Source organism: Lissotriton helveticus, chromosome 7 (genome assembly GCF_964261635.1).
Source record: "Lissotriton helveticus chromosome 7, aLisHel1.1, whole genome shotgun sequence".
Lineage (NCBI taxonomy): Eukaryota > Metazoa > Chordata > Amphibia > Caudata > Salamandridae > Lissotriton > Lissotriton helveticus.
Window position 1 is genome coordinate 1,181,710,402 of NC_136068.1, and position 21,588 is coordinate 1,181,731,989.

Genomic DNA, 21,588 nt, shown 5'->3' on the forward strand with positions numbered 1-21,588 from the left:
AGATACACTTTTTACAAATACCTTTTAAAATTTGGCATCGGCATTATGTTCATGCTTGTAGTGTCTTCTATAAAACACAATGAAGACAATTTATTTTTAATATCTGTTTGTAGCATCTCTAAATGTAGATTCGTCAGAAGAGACAAGTGCCCTTGAACTTTTTTTTATTTTTTATTTTATTTTATTCAAAGGCTTTGCAGTGATCTTCCACATTTTACAAGAACTGCAGTGTGTATGGGGAATTTTGTCAGCTTTCTTATGTGCCTCTTATCTTAGCCTCAGTTTGCTCATCCTGCTGGATGAATAGAAGTACATTTATTTCGATAACTGCTGAGTAGTTGTAGGCCCTTAGTACATTATTGTCTTATAATTAGCATTATTTTTATGAATGAATTCTGCTTTTTTTGGTGTCCGTTAAATCCCAATTGTAAATGAAAAAGGGCAGGATTGCATACAAGTGCCTCTGTACCTCTTACAGACCCCCTCTGCCCTCATCATCGATGTTTCCATGCCACTCCGACTTGCTTCCTGTCACTAACTGCTGTTTTGCCCTCTACAAATCCACGTTTGAATGCGGACTGCTTAACGCCGAATGTATGACTTTATTCCGCATGCGTTTAGCACGCATGCCTTCTGAACGCCTAAAATGAAAGTGTGTCCTCATGTAACGTAACTGGTGCTATGTAAAGCGCTCTGATACCTGATTCGGTTCGGGTCTAGTTCGCGCTATATAAAACTCTGCAAAAAAATAAAAAAATAAACGCCGTCATTAGAATGATCGCATATTTAACACGCATTCTTTCAGCAAGCAAGTAGTTATAACGACTTGCCTTAAGGGGGTGCTGGATTTTGGAATAGTTTCATTTACTATTCAAACTCTAGTCTGCGCAACAGTAGAGAAGGTGTTGGACTTAAAATCCAACAGCATTCGACCAAAGCGCCCCCCTTAAGCAAGCAGTTGGAACGACTTGCGTGTTGCACAAATGTGGGCTAAAGACACGTTCGTTTTATTGCCAGTGCTGTGAAGGCACAACCTGATTCTGGCTTCGTCCAAAAGGACGTTTCGTCTGAATGCCATTTAAGTTGCTGATAATATCTCACTTGGTGTGCGATTGGTGCTGTAGAAGCCGTTGAGCATGCTTGTGCTCCCCCTCCCTTTTCTGGTTTTACGGGGTGTCGATCTGGTAAACCACACCAACCTCTAACCTCCTACATATGCTGTGCGATCGTCTCCCCTCAGGGAACCAAGACAACTTCATGAGTGGTTGAGGTTGCTACCGGTGTTAGAGACGTGGCGGTAACGTGCTTGAGTTTCATATATTTGTTTCACTGCTCCAACTTCTTGATACAGTTTTGTCTTTGGAAAGGTTATAAGGGAGGCAAGTGGTTTGTGTACCTTACCTTTTTAAGTCTCCTAAATTTTTATAAAGTTCTATTGTGTAACACTTTTCTCATGTAACTAACTGGTCCTATTGTACAGCGCTCTGACACCTTCGGGTAATGTCCACGCTATATAAAAATGCACTAAATAAAAAAGCATGGGAGTGGCGGCCTACGAAGGCCTGGGAGAGGCGAGTAAAACGTCTTTGATTATACGGCTTTCTAACTTTTGAGTAACTGAAGAAACTAAATCTTTATGACATATTGGCGCACTTGATTTTTATATTGTCTGTGAACTGGTTTAAATCCCCCCTTGATCTCCTTCATGTATGTATGAAGGTCAAACGATAATTTGATTCTTCAAGGGGAGTCACATGATTAAACTTGCATTTGTATACTTTTAGGCTTATCAAGATTACCAAGAATATTTATTTTGTTTTTATATTGCCATTTTGTTTTCCTTTTCAAAGTATGTGTGAGAAAGGATAACTTGACCTGCTAAAGACATTATCACGAATTTTAATTCACTAACTCATTAATCACCAATGTTGTTGTTAAAGCGTCCTGCATCAACTTAAAAGATAAGTACGTTGGTGACCTAACCAGATCCAACTCGTCGTTTTGATTTTGGAGGAGGATTAAGAAACCCTAGTTGTCAATTTTATTTGCTCCTGTACTTGCTTGAAATGTCTGTTTCCATCCTAAATATTTACGTTTTAAGGCACAGAATTGTAACTTATAATTCACCCTGTCCACCTAAGATGAAAATTCAAGAAGGTGAGCATACCCTAAAACTTAAACCTGCTGTGGAAAGCATTTAAAATTGCATTTTAAATAATTGATTTTCTGCAATGAAATAAGGTCGCCACTTATTTTCATTTAGGGAGCAAAAAGTGGCATCGCGGTGTGAAAAAGATGTTGTAGCCATTGGGCAGATAATGCTTTCTTTGAAAACCTCTTCCACCCTGCAGGCAGAAAATAGACTGCCGAGACGTGTTGTCTGAGGTAATAACGTTTACACTTAAACAGTCTTTGGGACAGAGAACAGCTTTCTGGTTTGACAAGACCGTAGTATTTTCTGAATCAGCTACTGATACTAACCTATTGATTAGATATGCAACTCTGCAACGTCCCCTCGAATCCACTACTCCTATAAAGAAAATGTTCTGGTGCCCACAATCGTGGCTTCACCTGTATCCTATATGATGCTCGTCATTCAGTCCACTTTAGCATCAATGATAAGACTACTAGCTAAACAGTTGACAGTACAAGACCAGCCAATGAATAGGCTTACAAAGATTTTGCAGTCACCAGTGAATCATATTATTGTTAACAAATCCACCTATGCGGTTGTTGGGGAAGACGTAGAACTAGACAGTATTTTGAAACCAACTAAGGTTAATAGTGAGCCTAGTGGGAATTAGGCCACTGAAATCTCCTCCATTATGCAAGACTCGATAAAAAGATTTAGATACTGAAACTACAGAATCTTGAAGTAAATACATTTAATGCTGTTCACACCTATATTCTAAGCAAACATTTCGAGAAAATCAAGACAAAATTGAAAAGAAAGCAGCCCTCGTGCTTGGCTGAAAGAAAGTCCTACTTGGTTTTAGATGAAAAAGAGGTGTGAACTTCCCCAGGCGCAAAAAGAATAAAAGCAGAAAGTAGCTAGGAAAGGCAATAGACAAATAAGGTTCTCGTTGCAGATTACAACCCCCCCACCCCCATGTTAATTATGAAGCAAAGCTGAATCTGAGAAAAACTCATAGCACACTAAACTCGAAGGCTGTCTCAATCTTACTGCATTCACGCAGCAACAACACATGTAATCTGGATCTAGCAAAAGCTGATGAAATCAAGGCAATGGGGTGCCTCTGGTTTGATTGTAACAAAGCATGCAGCGTATAGATATACAACCAAGAGCCAGGCCTGACAGTGTTCATCTAATATACCACTGATTTTATATCCCAATAGCTTTAGATGACGATTCTAGTGAAAAGGTACCTGTTGAAAGCACCCAATGATAATTGGTCCCTGCTGTGCTGGAATGGAGCTGGACTAGAGTGCTTTGCTGATGTTGTTTACTCTATGAATCTATAATAGTTTCTATACAGGGGTCTTGGTTAACTTTTGATTTAGACAACTATTTAGTGTTTTCTAGTCCAGGTACAGATGTTACTTAGGCTATGCCCAATGGGGACGTGCCACCCTCATAAGATCTGGTAAGGACTGGCCAGCTACTAAGTTGTGTTAAAATTGTCCTCTTATATTAGTGTAGCACCTGCAGTTAACAAACACGGACCAAATGCATGCAAGTAACTCCATGCTAGTAGTGCTGGTCTGTTATGTCTACCCCCCCCCCCCTCTCCAACTGGTTTAGTTATCTTACCGAATGCTGTGCCAGTTCTGCAGTAAACCTTTTTCTAAATTCTAATATACTAGTTGCTTGTTGGTTGAGATCTTTGTACATTAAAGCTGGAATAAGTGTGTGTTTAAGTGGGCTCACTAATTTGGACTTATGTTGGGGAATGAGAATTCCGGATCTCTATAATAGAATAATGATAAATGAAGTAGTGATTTACTAGTCTGTATTTTAGAAATGAATTTGACTTTGATGAATGGTTGTTTTAAGAGTGCGACTCCTGGGGATCCCATGTGGGGACGTTTGTATGTGCAGCCTTTGAAAGTGCGAACGAGCTACCTAAGTGGCCATAGGAAACTGATTGTGACTTTAGACCTGAGCCCACTTCCCCACTTTAATTAACCAAGTAAAGCCGTTGTAATAATCAAGTTGTTTATTGGAATGCTTTGACTAGTCAATCTTTTATAGACTGTGTAACTACTATTGTGGAAGATCCAACAATGAAACTCTTTGACTTTCTTTGGTACATTGATCTAGTAAGGATGGTTTTAGACTGCTTATTGAAGCAGACACCTTTGCCTACCAGCCATTTAAATTTGAAAAATTGAGGAACGGAAGTAAAAAGTCAGGTTTAAGTTTGTCCAGACTACTCATACAGAATTCCTTGGCTGATGAAGTCTCACATTTAACCTTCTCCTGTGGCTTCCAGCAATCAGAGGGCAAAATTAAGGCAGGTAAATCCATACATTATAAAACATACATACTATAAAGTTACGACAGGATGTAACCAGTTAAAGCTATTTACTCTAATGATACAGCAACCTTCTCTTCTGCCCACAATTATAAATTCTCCAAGAGGAATTTGAGGTACTTGACAAAGACTTTCCCCCTTGCATCTAATAGGATAATTGTTTTGCAATTTGTCAGATCTTTTACCATAATTTTTTTGCTGAACCACAACATAAAGACGTAAAATGACTTAAGTATTTGTTTTTTAATACCATATGCCTGTGCCGGCACCTTTTCTTAATAAATGATCAAAGGCCCACTACATGGTCCTTGACTCCTAGATGCTTTGAGTGCTCTTATCATAAGATCACTCACTTATAAAGTCACTGTGCCACAGTCCTACCTTGTTTCTGGTGCTGTGACCTGCTCCCATAGAATACTCCCCGTGGGTCAGTTATTAGCAGTATAAGCGACACACACACACAATGATGTTTGATTTGACGGATATTGCCCAAAGCGCTCTCAGGCCACTCTGTGAGCAAAATATATAAATAAGTGCCTATATCATATGCTTGAAAGGAAATGAGTAATTGCCCAGAAAGCCAGTAATAACTTTTATTGATCAGGCTCCAGTTGAGCCTGAATGGCGGCCTGACAGCGCTGTGAGAAGGGATGTGATGAGGACTATGGTGAAATGCTTTCCAGCCTGATTTTCTTCGTAGAGGTTAGGATTAATGTTTAAAGTATGTATCAAGCTGAGAGAGTCTGGATAGCTCCCCAGAAAGGGTAGTGTGTAGTGAGTTAGTGTAATCATGCTGAGGAGACTTGTGATTGGGCAGACTATAAGATGCGAATCCACTTCAGAAGTCCTTCGTCAGGCACGTTCCTTCTGACACCATCGTTTGTCATGTGGGGCGCGATCCCTTAATCAGCTAGATACTGACATAGTTTCCAAGAATGATGGGAAGGAAACTGCGCCTGGGCGCGCAGCTGAGGATGGACTTTCAGAGGGGAGATTGATGATGTGAGCTGAAGTGGTTGTAGCGTACACACTGCTCCGGGCTGATAAATTCACATGCTTGTGTTTAAAGGCAGAAGTAATTACCATTTTCTGCCTTAAACCAAAGTGTTCAAGTTCAGCATTTTTCATGGTATACGTCACAGTCTACTGCCTGAGCCAGTGATGTAACCCAAAATGACTGGCTAGTGCTTCAAAATGTGGTCAGGAGCTATTGGAACTATTACCACCCGATACAAGGACCAAGAACTCAAAAGCGCCACCTCTGAGCACAGATGCAGAAACCCTTAATATATTCACATAAATAGACTCGGCCTTAGCTGATAATGCAAAACTAAGAACAAACAGATACTGTGGAGCAGTGGATACTGTGGGAAACTACTTACGAAGACCGAATATTTATGTGTATATATTAAGGGTCTTTGGACTTGAATACCAAGGAAGCTGGAATAGAGTATAAGCTAATACAGCTATTCATAAGAATTGAATATTATTCTGACTAGAATTGTCTGGAGAGCCAGAAGAGTTTGACCAAATAATTTAAGATTAATATATATCATTAGAATTGTTCATCATTTAGACTTAATTGAATGGAGTACAAGAAGAAACCAACTGAATGATTATTAAGATTGTAATCTATCAATACTGGTTGTAATATTTGAATAAAGAGTCCCAATGACATTCGGTATAGGACAAAACGCATAGACTGAAAAGACTTCATGAATATGTAACATATTGATTTATCTGCAACCATTTTGGAATAAAAATAGGAATATTTTATTGGAACTTGGCCTGCTGACTGTTTGCTGAAGAAATACAATAATGAATTGTTGGTATGGACATTACTAGTAAGACGTTCCTTTCCATTTTTGTGATTTAATTTTTACTTAGTTTTCCCCAATCTCCCCTGGGTCTGCGGTTTCACTCTCTGTGCTCCCTACTTCTAAAATAGCCTTCAAGTCCCCTGCATTTCAGAGGTAGGATTTGGGATAGGGCGACTAATCAACGATTGAAAGAACATATTTCTTTCACTTTGGAAACACACTTCTCCATCCCTACTGCTTCTAATGTTCCAAGTTAATTAAAAACTTTTTCTAAGTTGTGGCCATGACTCAGGGTATCTGAGAGACATATATGTCAAGAAGTTACACATTTTAGAAAAAAGGGCAAGAAAAAACAGTAGTGAGAAAACGTAAAAACTGCCAGACGCACATTGTATGGCGTACATTGTGACATTGATAAAACATAAGTCAACAGTTCCCTGTCTTAAGTTGAGGCATGTGCGTACCATCTATAATGTGCACCCTACCTCATGCTGCTTGATTCAGGCGAAGAACCAATCGACCTCGCATCATGCAGCTTGCCAGATGGGAGGAGATTGATGAGAGAATCAAGCTTCTTTTTTAGTTCATGGGGAGTAAGGAAAAACAGGGTCACTTGGCTACTGAGATGTCCCCGTGGGAGACAGAGGTTTAGAGTCGGAGGAATCTGTTCATCAAGATCACTTTGTCCTCCTGCTTGAATGTGATAGCAGATGGGTTGATGAAATCTTAGGTGGAGAGAGTTCCACATTTTGGGAGCTGTGCCAGAGAAGGTGCTTGCATATGTCTTTTCTTTTGTTGAGACACATGTCCTTTACAAGAATCCAGAGTTACTGGTGTGTTATCCAATTTTTCAACATCATTTTAACATTATTTGTCCTCTTGGCCCATTCAGGCCATAGCAGATACCAACTCTGAGACATTATTGAAGGAACTTCAAGCTAGAAGAGCAGGATCTGAAAGGATTGTATGAACTTAAATACGGTTACAACTACCCTGACGCAGGCTGGGAGCAAATCTGTCTGCACAAAGAAATCTTGGTTACTGATCACTTCATAATCTCTTGCCTGGAAAAGAGAAACATTAACTTAAACTTTCATAGATCCGAACATTTTGTTTAAGAAATCTCTTACTTTGCCCCAGAGGATGTTAATGAACACATTTAGTGAGAATTTGGCTGTCAAAGCCCAGCTCAAGCACATGGTGTGATGCCCAACAGTTTCATGAGTTCTGTACCTCAAAGGGAGAACTTGGGTCTTGCATAAGGTCAGCTGGATAGTCAGATTCTCACATTGACCAAATGGATTATCACATGGACTCTCAGCATATATTGGGAAAAGATATTGGGACCAAACCATGTATTCTTTTCAAAGCTTTAGCTGGGTTAAGTACTCATAAACCGACTGACCGTGAACTAAGGCCACTGGCTTTAAATGCATCCTTACAACTTTTGAATACATTTTGATTTGGCCTGTAACAGGAGTTACCTACTAAATCGAGATTCAGTGTTAAGAATTGGTAGTAATGAGGCCATTAGTGTTTTCATTGAATTTCTTTGAAGGTACTGACAAGTGTTCATAAAATATCCTTTGATGCTCATTTGGGGATACCTCAAGTTCTTTCTGGCCGACCTCTAAGATGGAATCTCCAGTTGATTGCAGAAATCTTAGTATTAAGTTGACATAACTGAGGGAAAACTACTTGGTGAATGCATTGTTGTATTTGTGTGCACACTGAGAATTATGCTGGTGTTTTGAGGAACAATACACTGTTGTGCAAAGCAACATATGTTTTCCTTCGCATCCAAGTGCTTCCTTTCTATGTGAGACATTCTGTCATTGTAAATTCAAAAAAAGTTTATTGACAAAAAGTCCTTAAACATCGCATTTACAATCAATTAAAATATTAGAGCAATTCAGTAAATATAAAGAACTGGTTCATATAGTTGACAAGATAAACAAGAAGAAAGGAGAAAGGACATAAAATACTCTGTATAAACAATTGCATAAAATGACAAGAAAAAATATAATAACAATATGATGTCAGGAAGTCAAGGAGGTTGAGCAACTTCTTGTATCAGAGGAGTAGGTGCAAAATACCTTTTTGCACTATTGTCAAAAATCTGTGTAATAGGAGACCATAGTAGTAATTGTTTTTCAGCAAGAGAAACAGGGAATACACATGATGTGTCCAGTCTGTGATTATAGCAGACTGCATTCCACCATGCCAAATAAGACAATTTAGACATATCTTTCCAATTTTGTGTTATCAGTTGAAAAGCCACAGCTAACAACAAGTCTATCATCTGTAGTCTCAAATGACTTTTAGGCCAATCAACAGCCAAACTACCTAAGAAAATATTTGTGTATGAAAAAGGAACTGAGCAATGAAAAATAATGTTAATCTGAGCCCACACACTGTCATTGTAAAGGAGTCTTTTAGAAACCTAGAGTGTAATTTTGTGGAAAGTGAGGTAACAGAGCCAGCATATTCCAGGTGAGTTGCAGCCTCTGCTGCCGGCGCTACTGACAAAATTACTTTTTTACCACTCTTGCACACGCCACTCTCAAATGCCAGATGTTGTGAACATAGGCCGTTTCCTTTGCACTTCCCTCTGCCAGCGAGCCTCGTAATGCAGGCATGTACCCTCCTAAAGAAAAGAAATGCTGTACCACCGCTTCCCCAACAAATATCGCCTGCTTGGAGAACATTCTAAAAAACACAGAAGAGCTCCTTAATTTACCCGTGAGGACACCTTCTCTTTAAATCCCATAAATGTATCGTGCAGTGTTGTCTGTGGTGCTAAGGAGCCACTTAAAATGTGTAGATTCGGTTGCACGCACCGACCATCTGTTTAACTTTGGTGAGGCTTCAGCACAAACAGGAAATTCTCGGTCACTTCCTGGCGCTGCCTCTTATGGGCCCTTAATGGAAGCATAAGGTAAACTAGACACTTGGCCGGAACATAGGGGCGATAAAGTTTTATGTACAATGGCAGGCACTCGGCTCACTTTTTCCATACACAGTGTTTGTTGTGAATTTTAGGGAGGTTTTTTTTTTTAAAATATTTTCTGCAGAACTAGGCGAATCAATATAGAGTGTGGAGGGCGATGGGAAGGCTGAGAATAAGTGCTTACAATAGATATATATATATTATTATAACAGCAGACGTTGTTCTATTTGGAGAATGTTTTCCCTGTAACTCCCAATTTTAAATCGAATTGTGCTTATAGTCTATGATTGTGACAAAATGACATATTTAAAGGGAACCTTCCTACCCAAAAAAATCCCAATTCTTCCTCTCTGGTCCTTGTGTTCAGGTTTTTCAGATCTAGGCGCTTACTCCATCTATAAAACATACCTTTAAAGATGGCGGCCAACAAATGGGAGTGGAGGGGTCGTTTTCAATGGGGAGGAGAATGGCCATTTAGACATTTACATATTTTACGTATGGTCTAAGAATCATCAAAAAACTAAAAGTGATTGCGAGAATGCATTTGTTGCCATTGTAAATAATTTTCAGAGCAGTTCATTTAGTCTGTGTCCCTGTTTTCTGGTGTGGTATGTTAACATGCATCTCTCTGGTTGTTTGCTTTCTAGTACAGAATCGGGCAGCTCTACATGATCAGCAAACACAGCCATGAGCAGAGTGACCGCGGGGAGGGCGTGGAAGTGGTCCAGAATGAACCTTTCGACGATCCTGTGCACGGCAATGGCCAGTTAACGGAAAAACGGGTATATCTCAATAGGTGAGTCTTCGAAGCTGGGCACTGGGCCTGTAGTCATGACAGCGGGGAGCTGCTAGTACTGCCTGCCACACAGGCTTTTTCCAAAGTGACTCCAGGGGAAGTTGGAGTGCAACTGATAGGACAAGCATTGATGAGCAACGTTTGTGGCCCCTGAGGATGATGAAGTTCCATTTTAGCTCAAAGCAGCCTGCTCACAGTGTCCCTTTTTAACCCCCCTGTAGGAGCTGACTACCTTGACATTTCTAAGTACTGCAAAGAGCAGGAAATAGAGCTTGTATTACATGAGTTTTCATCTCACCACTAGCCTGCCTTAGTTAGCTGAGCATAATTGGTAGACATTTCTCTGTATCCATGTTGGCATATGGTATCTTTTTTACTGACAAAAAATATAAAGAATAGTAAAGTTACATTTGATAAAGGAACATGGGTGGACTGGAACGCATTTGCACTATTCACCTTTTCATCAGTCAAGTCAGTCAAGTGAAAGGAATCCGCACCCATAACATGAAGGTTTTTTTCTGAACTGGATATTTTTGTTTATTATTTCCGATTTTCTGTATCTCAAACATAATCGAGAGGTGTACAGAGAATATGTAGCGGGACAGCTGTTCATCTGTCAGAGAAAGCTCTGTCATCTGATCACTTCAGGTCCGCATGCCTAGGAAACATGTTGGACTTGAAAGGTGAAGGGACCTTCTACGTTGTCCCACGGTCTGTTGTTCAAGTGACAGCTCTGCTTCCAGTGTGACATTTAATGTAGCAGTGAGATCCCTGCCGGAAATGGAGGATTTGGGGCTGGGCAAGGTTGAACACGTTTCGAAGTTTCAGGTTATTACATTGGCCAAAGTTGATTAGTGCACATCATTGACTACATACATTGGGTAAGGGCTAGTGACCAGGTTGCCTATTCATTTAAATGATAGTGTGTTTTTGGTGTTGGCTCTGCGCTATCTCAAGTACTCTCTGACCAACATCCGATCAACATCTAATCTCAGCTTGGTTTGGGAAAAAAGGCTAGTTTGAAGCAGTAGATATGACTGATTCTATCCCTGCATGTAGATGTACTGCCATCAAGTGCTAGGCCCGTAAGCCATTGTAAACGTAGTTCAAAAACAAAAAGTAATACTACGCATACTCGCTACCAGGTTTTTTTTCCACAGAGGAATATAGATAGGCGCAACTCTCAGGTTGGTGATGGATCAGGTGGCTGCATACAACGTGCTCATACTTTCTCTTCTCTCAAATGAACTGCTTTTCTTTTTTTTTTCTTTTTTTTAAATATATTTATTACCGTTTTCTTAAATACATAGCAAAGACATTGTTCAGTAGCAAAACGCAGCAGCACAACCACTACAATGGCAGCATCATACAAAAACAACCGTGATGGACAATCCAGCAGCCTCATCATATACTTAAACACCATTGTGGTCACTTTCTTGTTTCGCGGTCCGTACCCCCGCCATAGGAGATCACTGTGTATCCGAGAGTGAGAGACCATAATGTGTAAGCCATGGTTTCCATATTTTCCAGAACTTTTTGGGACAACCCCGTACCTTATAAGTCGTCTTTTCCCCCAACATATACATGTCCATGCTTTTTTTCCAATCTATTAAAGATGGGTTTGCCACTGCCCCCTCGCCTTAACTAGGTCACGTTTTGCCACCACTAATCCTAATTGAAGTAGGGTTAACTTCGGTTTGGGGAGATCAATGTCAGTGGATATTCCCAGTAAAACAAACTGCGGGCTGAGCGGAACCGTCACACCCTGAACCACACCTAGCTCTCCCACCAAAGTGTTCCAATACCTTTGGATGTGATGGCAGTCCCACACATGTGTGTAAAAATGTGCCTATTGAAGCCCCACAGCGCAAGCAATCTGGGGTTTCCGCCCTCCCTATGCGATGCAATTGCGCTCTGTCATAATATGCTCTATGCAAATACTTGAATTGAATCAGTCGGAGCCTAGACTTAATGGCTACCTCGCGGGGGTGCATCATCGCCATTTCCCAATCTAAGTCATCTATCTCACCCAACTCTGACTCCCATTTGGCTCTCAACTTCTGCAAAGTGTCTGGCTTGTTATTAATTAATGTCCTATACGTCCATGAGACAGCCTTCTCCGGTATTTCCCCCATCAGGAGTCGCCCCTCCAGCGGTGCAAACTCAGGGATGTCCGTGGTGTCTATATTTTGCGCATGCCACGCATTGGTCAGCTGCAGGTATCTGTAGCGCTGAGTCTAATTCATGTCATATTCGGACTGAAAGTGTGAAAAGGTGACCAGTTCTTTATGATATAGTATGCCCTTAAGTTGCGAAATGCCTAATAAGTCCCATTGTCGGAATCCTCGCAGTTTTGTGATTTCCGGAAGCCGGCTACCCACCCATAGCGGAGTTTCCCTGGTGACTCGGCCATCCCATTTTATTTGTCGCACAGCCTGTTTCCAGGCTGTAACAACAATCTGTGTCGCTGTCAGGAGTTGTGCAGTACCACTACCCCCATACAGATAGTGTGTGTGTGGGCGTTTGGCAAACTGTGTGTGTTCAAGTGCATAAGTGGGGTGATCTCTCTCCATATATTGCCATTCATTCACCCCAATTAGATGGGCTGCCCAATACTACGCCCGAAGATCTGGCAGGAAAATACCGCCATTGTACAGATTACGCTGCAACGTCGCCAGAGCTATCCTTAGCGGCTTCCCATCCCAAATAAACTTATGCAATAAATCAATTTTATTGAACACCTCAACCGGTATAAGCTGGTACGTATTTTGCAGTACATAGTGGAATTTGGAGAGCACTATCATTTCATACAGTGCAGCCTTACCTAGCAACATCAGTAGCAGAGTCTTCCACCTTTCGACGTCTGCTTGAAAGTCCCTGAGCACCCTGTAAAGGTTGCGATCCAGCACTGTTGTCACATTGGTTGTGATGTAAATACCCAGATATGTTATACCCTCCCGTGCCAGCTAGAGTTGCCTGGGGCTGGCAGTATGGCCGCCTTCTCGCCTACAGGGTACGCATATGATTTCCCACAGTTAATTTTGTACCCTGTAAGTCCACCACCTGTCTCACAACTATCCATTATTGCGGGAAGTGTCTTCTCCGGGTTAGTGACATACATCAGTATATTGTCCGCATATAGGGAAATGCGTTCGTTGGTCTCAACATTTTCTCCACTCCTGAATAAAGAGATATCCGGTTGCGATCGTATCACACAGCAAAGTGGCTCCACTACCAGGGCAAAGAGCAAGGGCGACAACGGGCAACCCTGGCGCGTGCCTCTACTTATTGGGAATTCCCGTGACACTACTCCATTTGTGTGGATCGTCTCTTTAAGCAGCCACTTCCAGCAAATTGGGAAGTCTCCTCAAGTTAAGCCTAGTCGACCTCTTGGGCATGAAGCCAGACTGATCTCTATGAATGAGGCCAGTAATTACTATAGCAAGTCTATTTGCTAATATTCTAGCTAGTATCTTAGTCTCTATATTTATGAGAGAGATAGGGCGATAAGAACTGCACACCTGCGGTGGCCTGTCCTTTTTAGGGATCTCTGCAATCGTGGCCATCCGCAAGTCCCTGGGGAGACTTCCCGCCTTGTGCGCCTCCAAATATAGATTGAGGAGGTGCGTGCCAAAAAGCGTTGCATGTTGCTTAAAAAATTCTGGAGGAAGCCTATTAGGTCCCGGGGCCTTTCCCGTTTTCAGTTGGCCAATCACTGACGAAATTTCTTCTTTTGTGATCTTGTCGTCTAACATTTTGGACTCATCTATGAACTGCTTTTCTTAAATGCTCTGTCTAATAGAAAGCACAGGCACCTATATCAACAAGCATTGGCAAGGTTTTTTTGTGATTCTGTACAACAGGAGTAGTCACAAACATTTTCCAAGGATCCAAAAATATGGTCTTTGGTGTGGTCAAAGGCCGCATTGATGACAACGAGGCAAAAGTCAGGGGAGAGGTTGGATGTAAGGTGGGTGTAGGTGAAGCAAAGCATGCACGTGGTTGGGATTTCGAGTTGTGGAGTTATTTTGAGTATTTTATTCCATATTCCCATCTAACCTATGCTCCTAGTCTCTAGAAAAGGGAACCGAGGTGACAATAATGTGTTATACTGTTTAGTCCCAAGTCATCTACTGCATCCTGGGGTAAGCCTTCTCTGCTTGCTGTGTCTACCTGTAGCGAGTCAAGTGTGCCACGGATGTAAGTTGATTTTTGATTTGGAAAAAAATAGTCTCAGGCCGCACTATCTACATATTCCTTCAGTCTCTTATTTGTAAACTACAGGAATGCTTGGAAACAGGCTCAGTTAATGTAGCAAGTGCTATAAAAACTCATTGACAAAGACCTTTGCTTTGCCAAGACTTGCACTGTAAGTGTTGCTGGTAAAAGGAGCATTTTGGGTGGTTATTTTAATTGCTGTTTGTAATATTTGTGCACACACTTACTTTATTACATTTGATTATATCATTGTGTATTTTTAGATTCTTTTGAAAAGTCTTGAGATTGTCCCTGCTCTGTTTTCAGCATGTTCTATTAACATCCGTTTGGTGATATTTGAATTATTAATGGTAACACAGTCCTCTCTATATATGCGTCATTGAAGAAAACTAGTCTTTTTCAAAACTTATGTTACCCCTTAATACTGAGGTAAAATCTGAAAAGTGTGTCACATATGTGAGCAAATACAAGTTAAATAACAGAAGTCTGCTTGCTTAAGACATGCGTAGAAACAGGATTGTTAAGCAGAAGTGTATCAACAAGACTCCTACCATTTCACAATCCGCATGTGCCTCTAGTGCTAAAAGAAATTCTGAGTAGGGGTTGCTGCCACTAATGTTACATCACTGAAGATGTAGAGATTGTGAAAAATCATGCAAATATACTCAGCAGGAGAGTGGTAAGGGTGTCGTATGCAGCTGGTGGTACATTTTGGAGCACACTGTTGCAAATATATTATAAAGTATAGTGTAATAGCGCACTGACATTCAAAGATAACACATTTTCCACTAAAATAGCCACTAAATATGCACAAATAGTTTTACTTTTAAAATTATGCAGCACAACAGTAATGTGTGGAAATCGGGTTTAAGTGAATATTTAATTTGCACATTGCCATGTGCATTGATAAGTTTTTTCCCTATTAAAAGCTTTGTTTCCACCCCACTTCAGAATGACAAAAAAGTCCTTCGTTTGTACTTGCCTACCTGTTAATATATTCTGAAATAAGTGTTTAGTTCATCTGCAGGTATTTAAATTTGGTGGAATGCTAGAAAAAAATGGCACCCTGCAGCCTTTCTTTTTACACTTTCTGTACCCAGCAAGATTTCTCTCGTCTTGCAGTCCAGTAAAGAAAAGTAAAACTAACCTCCCTTTTAAAAGAATAAATAGCCATTTATTCGAAGAATTAGCCTGACATTTGATTTCTGTTTTTTAACCACAGTAAGTGTGTCAAGATTAAAGCAAGATCTCTTTAACTATCATTCACCTTCTAAACTCCTGCATAGTCACAGGCAGGAGTTACTGATGTACATGTAGTGCCAGAGATCATTGGAATCAGTCATGCAGAAAGATAATTTTCAGAGAAAAAGAGAGAGTACTGCTTCAACACAATATGGAAGGTGGACAGAAACTTGGTGTGGGTGAGGGCCATATTGATGCCAACAGGGTAGAGAAGGTCAGGGGAGAGGTAGATGTAAGGTGGCATAGGTGGAGCCAAGATTTGTGGGTTGGATAAGATATTAAATCATCATTGTTGCCAAATAAGCAGCAACACAAATAGTAACCTTTTCAAGGAAATACAGTACATTACTTATAACCCACCGAGCTGCAGCAGCTGCTCCGTGATCTATTATACAAGGGACATGGAGGAAAACCATGAAAACTGTCAAGGAGTGCCTCACAAAAAATGTAATAAGAGTTCCTGGAAAGTTAACACTCATGGAAGAATACAAGGGGACAATCAGAGAGGTGGTAAGAGGCTATACTTACTCCATGGGAGAGACAAAGACATGATGGACAATCTAAACAAATAAAGACAGTGAATAGACCTTCAGCAAAAGTCAGTTACAAAACACATAGCCAATGTTAACTAGCGGGCGGAATGCATTCTTAGGTAAACTTTCAGCGTGTGTCCAATATGTCTTTGCAGCCAGACAGCTTCGACCTTAAAAGGGCTGCGATACAGAGAACAGGTGTGGTTTCGTTTTATGGTTACACATTAAGGGCCTCATTATGATTGCGGTGAATCCGCATACTCCGGGCCGGCGGAAGCCACCGCCGGCCCGGAGTATGTGGATTCACAGCCGCAGCCACATAGAACACCCACCGCCAGATTAGGATGGCGGTGGGATTGCGGTTGGACCAGCGGCGAACGGCAGGTCCGTCCGTCGCTGATCCGGGGGGTGTGGAGGGCTATTTGGTGACGGTGTCTGCAAGACACCGTCAGCCAAATTAGGATTTGCACGGAGACATGCTTTTCCGCGGCGGCTTTTCCGCCGTGGAAAAGCATGTGGACTTTGGCTTTTGGGGGCCCGTTGCGGGCCCCCAGGGTGTCGGGGGGGTGGGGGGTGCACATGGGGGGTACCTATGGTACCCCCCAACATTTACATGCACAAAGCGGCAGGCACCGCGCGGTGCCTGCCGCTTTGTGCATGTAAATGTAATACATGCATTTTTAACATTGCGGTGGGTGCTGCTTGAAGCAGCACCCGCCGCAATGTTATTAATACAGGATGTGAATGCCACCCTGGCGGTCACATCGTAATTTGCACGGAGGGACCGCCGCTGCCCCTGCGGACGGTCCCTCCTACTCTATGGTGGCGAACGGACTCCGGTCCGTCCGCCATCATAATCGGCCCCTAAGTTTGTAGCAGCAATCGACTAGTCCTGCCCCTTTAATCGTAGTAAATGTCAAGATATAGCTCCAGAATTAACACCCTTCATGGAGAAAATGAATATTAGTGAAATGTGATTTTTTTTACCGCCCACCTGTTCATCAGCAGAGGCATTCACAGAGTTACCTTTTGTGATCCAATAGTACATGTAGTGGGGCTGCCCTAAAACTCAGGACTGTCATTCTGATCATGGATAAAATGATGAAGTAGTGCCTGTGTCAATAATATCTCTAGAAATCTGTGGACCGATCATAACAATAACGTTTCATTGTTTTAGTAGTTTACATTGTATTTCCATCCCCTTCCTTTGCACGTATCTTCTCTGCTCTGACCCCTTGTGATCTGCTCCTGCTGTCCTTCTCCATCTTCCAATTTACAATACTAAAGCCCCTGCCTCTAGGGGTCGTTCTGCAGAATTCCTCCTCTTACCTCATCTTAATTTTATCTACTGCTATTTACTCTTGTGCCATATTTTTGGATAGTACCGTACTACTTACGTTTCTGTATGTATTTCGGCTTTATTTTCAGTGTGGTAAAAATAAGCCAGTGCTGAATACATCATTGAAAAGAAAGTATGAACAGAACCGATTATTCCCTCTTGTTCTGGGTAACTGTGTTACGAATAAATGTAAGGACTGTGCTTTACATGGAGGAATCATTTATGAACAATTTATTGATGAAGAGACAAAATTATATTTCCTTGGTTGGAAATTGAGGACTTATGACTTAGGCATGGTTTCATAGTAACATATATTTTTTGGAACAAATATTAAAATCATTTTTTGAGTAAGGATCTGAAAAACGAACAAGTTTTGAAGACAAAGGTGGCTAAATATATTGGTGTTACAAAGTAAATATATGTGAACGTTGCTCACTGAACAGAGAAAAGACATACAAAAACGGCAAATTGAGTACATAAAAATGTAAATACAGCATACTTCATTTATCAACTGTTTGGACGGGAATGTGCCCTGCATGATGAACAGCTGTTTTGATAGTGGCCCCAACCTCACAATAATTTGAGTGCTCGAAGGGCCATTGGGTAGATTGTTGTTCAGAGTATGAAGGATCCTTTAACCCTTTCTGTGCGTCGGACGGCCCCCAGCTGTCTGACGTCACGGTGGGCGTGTGCGGAGGACGACCGGGGGCCGTCCGAACCACGCCCACCCTTTATCTCACCCGCACCGAGGCGAAATTCGCGCCACAGTCAACAGGTTAAGTGAAGCTGGCCAGCCTTTTGCCCCTTTCCTGATCACTGTTCAGTGTGGTTGTTGATGGCTAGGTGCAGAAAGGTCACACCATTGTGCCTTTGTTGTGGGTGCTATGATCTGGAGAGGACCTTAGTTTGAGGAGCATTACCCTACACAAAGAGAGTTTCTGGAGAACGGGCTGGGATGGACACATGAAAGAAGAACCAACCCAAAGCATTTCCGAGAGTGCAGATAGGGAATCCTCATCCCCGCCTGCTTTCACCGGCATACATGCCCAATGACTAGTGTAACCAACAAGGTATGCAGTTCCTAATGGGAATAGCAGGCAGAGGTAAGTGATCTAGTAAGTGAGCCCTAGTGTATGGGTACTCACAAAAGCAAGAGAAGGGATTCCTCCTTTTCGGAAAAAGACTCTCACACACCCAACAAGCAGGTGTCTTGATTCATCATTGGGTCTGCTCCTACTGGGGTCGGCGCTGCAATACCCGATCAGGCGCCCGTGATGGGGCCTACTTAGCGGAGATCTTTATTCCTTAAGCCGTTGGGTGCAGTGCGTGTGAGGGTCCTAGTGTGAAATACGAGTGTAGGTGGTGATACTGTGTGTGTGTGTGTGTGAATTAAAACCGGGATTAGTGGTCCACTCAGAACAATTTTAATGAGTTGTGGTCACTACCCTGGTTAAAACTAGAAGAATGCACTCTCCCACTCTAAGGTATGTGGGAATATGTGCTGGTGTAATAGGTCAACATGTTTCTTGCCTGATATCTATTGACGGCAATTCCTCAGGACCAAAAATGGATCTACCCACACTTTTTGATGGTGTCAGGACCTCATTGAAGTGAAAATGTGACCACCCATACAGCACCCTAAAAAGTGGTACTGGCAGATCTATACCCCAACCCTAATTGAGTCGTGGGTTTACGACATCCTGTACTGGTAGAGGCAGACACTAAATTGTAGTGTCAGTTTGAGGTGTGGAGGACCATCCGTATCCCCAACCCTGCGCTGCTACCAGACCGGGTAGTAGGAAGGAAGTACTCAGAGGAATTCTGTGGAACCAGAGCTGGTGTCAGCCTAACAGCCAGTTTCCCAGAAGTAAGGGGACATCACCTGGAATTAGACCTGTAAGGAAGACCGGTCTCCCTACCCTGAAGCGCTTGGAAGCAACCATCCCGCTCTGAGAGGGAAAGAGTGCACCAACCCGGAAGGTGGTGTGATCGTCGAAGGCAAATTAGAAGCAGCTGACCCTGGAGCTCAATGTCTGTCTACCTAAAGAGACTCAGGAGAGGTATGGGTTGGGATGGGATGGGATGGGTTGTATCACCTTCCAGGCAAGGGCAGGGACAGCCCCCCACTTTATTTCCTCTGAGATCAAGGCATACTGTCCCAATAGAGAATTGCGTTCCTCTTCACAATCTCTTCTGATTGTCCCTTGTTTCAAGAAGAAGAGGTCAGGTGGCGCAAAATTTTCTACGCTTGCGCCTACCTTTTGGAATGTCCTTCCTTCCTCCCTTAGACTTTCCACCCATTATTCAGAATTCCGCAAATCCTTAAAAACATTTTTGTTCACTCAAGCTTTCTCATGTTAGTTGGCCGTCTTTTCGCTCCCTCCTGGTTTTATGTCCTAGCGCCAAGAAACCGCGTGGTGTATGTGCGCTTTATAAATATTTTAATTTCAATTTCAATTTCAATTTGTATGCTCCTGGACTGGAGCGCACTCACTCTAGCCAAGCGACCTGCTCCACAGCATTGTCCTTTGTACCTGAGAAGACTTTGTTGCTGTGATAATAAAGTTGTACTCTAGCAGACTGCACCATGGCATTGTCTAGAAGTGGTGACCATGCAGACTGTTCCACTGCAGTCGTGAAATTGTACCAGAAATAAAAATGATGCAGCAAAGTTCTGAAGTTGTGCTTAAGCGGACGGTGCTGCAGGGACAGCCAAAGGTGGTACCCGAGTAGGTGGGACCACTGTGATAACTGGCTAAAACTGAATGCAGCTTAACCAGCACTGTGACCTGAGTCGAGGTCCTGCTGCGTGCAGAGGTGCACTTTGAGGTGGTCCCATGACCTCTGATTCGGAGGCTCAGCACTCAACTCACCCAAAATCCAGAAGAGGGCTTACAACCAGCCGCAGTCCTGCGATGATTCTGGAGCGTGCATGCGTTCATAGGCTCCAGATGGCAGTTTCCTCTGCTGATACCAGAGGACTTGATGAGTGCTGGAGCACTCACAGCTGACCTCGGGTGGCATCGCCTCCTGGAAGAAAGAGAGAGAGCCAGATGTGGACTGTGGGTCTCTGCGATGGATGGTACCTCAGCAAATCTCCACAGATTGCTGTGCTGGCTGTGGGATTAACTGTTGGGGCTATTGTGAGCAACTGAATGGAGGAACTTTATTGAAGGAGTTAGCACTGCACACGTGGCTGATGCCTAAACTTGCCCACGGACAAACTGAAATCTATGAATAAGTTGAGAGATTGAGGGGAGGAGAGAAAAAGGGGAACTACTGACTCCTGCATATATCGCACTGTGCCAGTGAAATCTGTCTAAAGTATTGTGTAGCGGTACGTTTTTTGTGTGTATTAAAGTACTTGACAAGCTCTGGCTTGGACATTCAAATTGTTGCACTGGTCAGAGATTGTTGAGTCCCTGTGCTTGGAGCTACCCACACAACTTCCAGGAGAAGCCAGTGACTGCTCTCTCTACCACTGAGTTTCAAGTGTAGAAGTGGTTGTACTTGGCTGTGTTTGAGGACCCTGGAACCTCAGAGGCAAACCACCTCAGCCTCGAGCCACATGCTGATGCTCAGCAGCTCCTGCTTATCCTGTGGTCCCCACAAAAGCAATCTGACATCAACAGAATACAACCATAAGTGGTATATTGATCGGTCCACAGATTTCTAGAGATATTATTGACACAGGCACTACTTCCTAAGTCACAAATTGCATGGAGTCCTATTCAGGATGGATATGACCGGCAACAATTATGAATGGCATCATTTTGAGACAAAAACAGACCAGATGTGTTTGATTAGATCATTTCAGTGAGTGACAGAGCATAAATATATTTAACAATGCTCAAAACAGGAGAGAGAAGTGCTACCCGGGCACAGTAATTGAACGCACACAGATATTTTATTAGAAGTGGGCCATATGTCACGTTGGGGCATCTGATTTAAATCAAGTGTGAATTTGAGCATGCAGAAGACCTATTGAGTAGATTAAAGCAGCCGGAAACCGACAGACTCTTAGAGGGGCATGAGATTTCCGAAGAGTTACCCAAGGTGCACATACTCGCAATATGTTGGAAAAAGAATTGAAACTGTGTCCAGAGCAGTCCTTGTGAATTGATAAATAGAATTCTCTCTGTGATCTAAACATTAACAGAAGTAACAAGGAAGGTGCATTTGAAAAATTGACTT

General features: G+C 42.3%; 1 protein-coding gene across 1 annotated transcript in view; it reads left to right on the forward strand.

The window, feature by feature from the left end:
- The window catches only part of PITPNC1 (phosphatidylinositol transfer protein cytoplasmic 1), a 1,067,253-nt gene that overhangs the window by 444,398 nt on the left and 601,267 nt on the right, over positions 1 to 21,588 (forward strand). Inside the window, exon 2 of the mRNA XM_078654326.1 lies at positions 9,914 to 10,062. Within this exon, the coding sequence (XP_078510452.1) occupies positions 9,914 to 10,062 (149 nt within the window). The remainder of the gene's footprint in view (positions 1 to 9,913; positions 10,063 to 21,588) is intronic.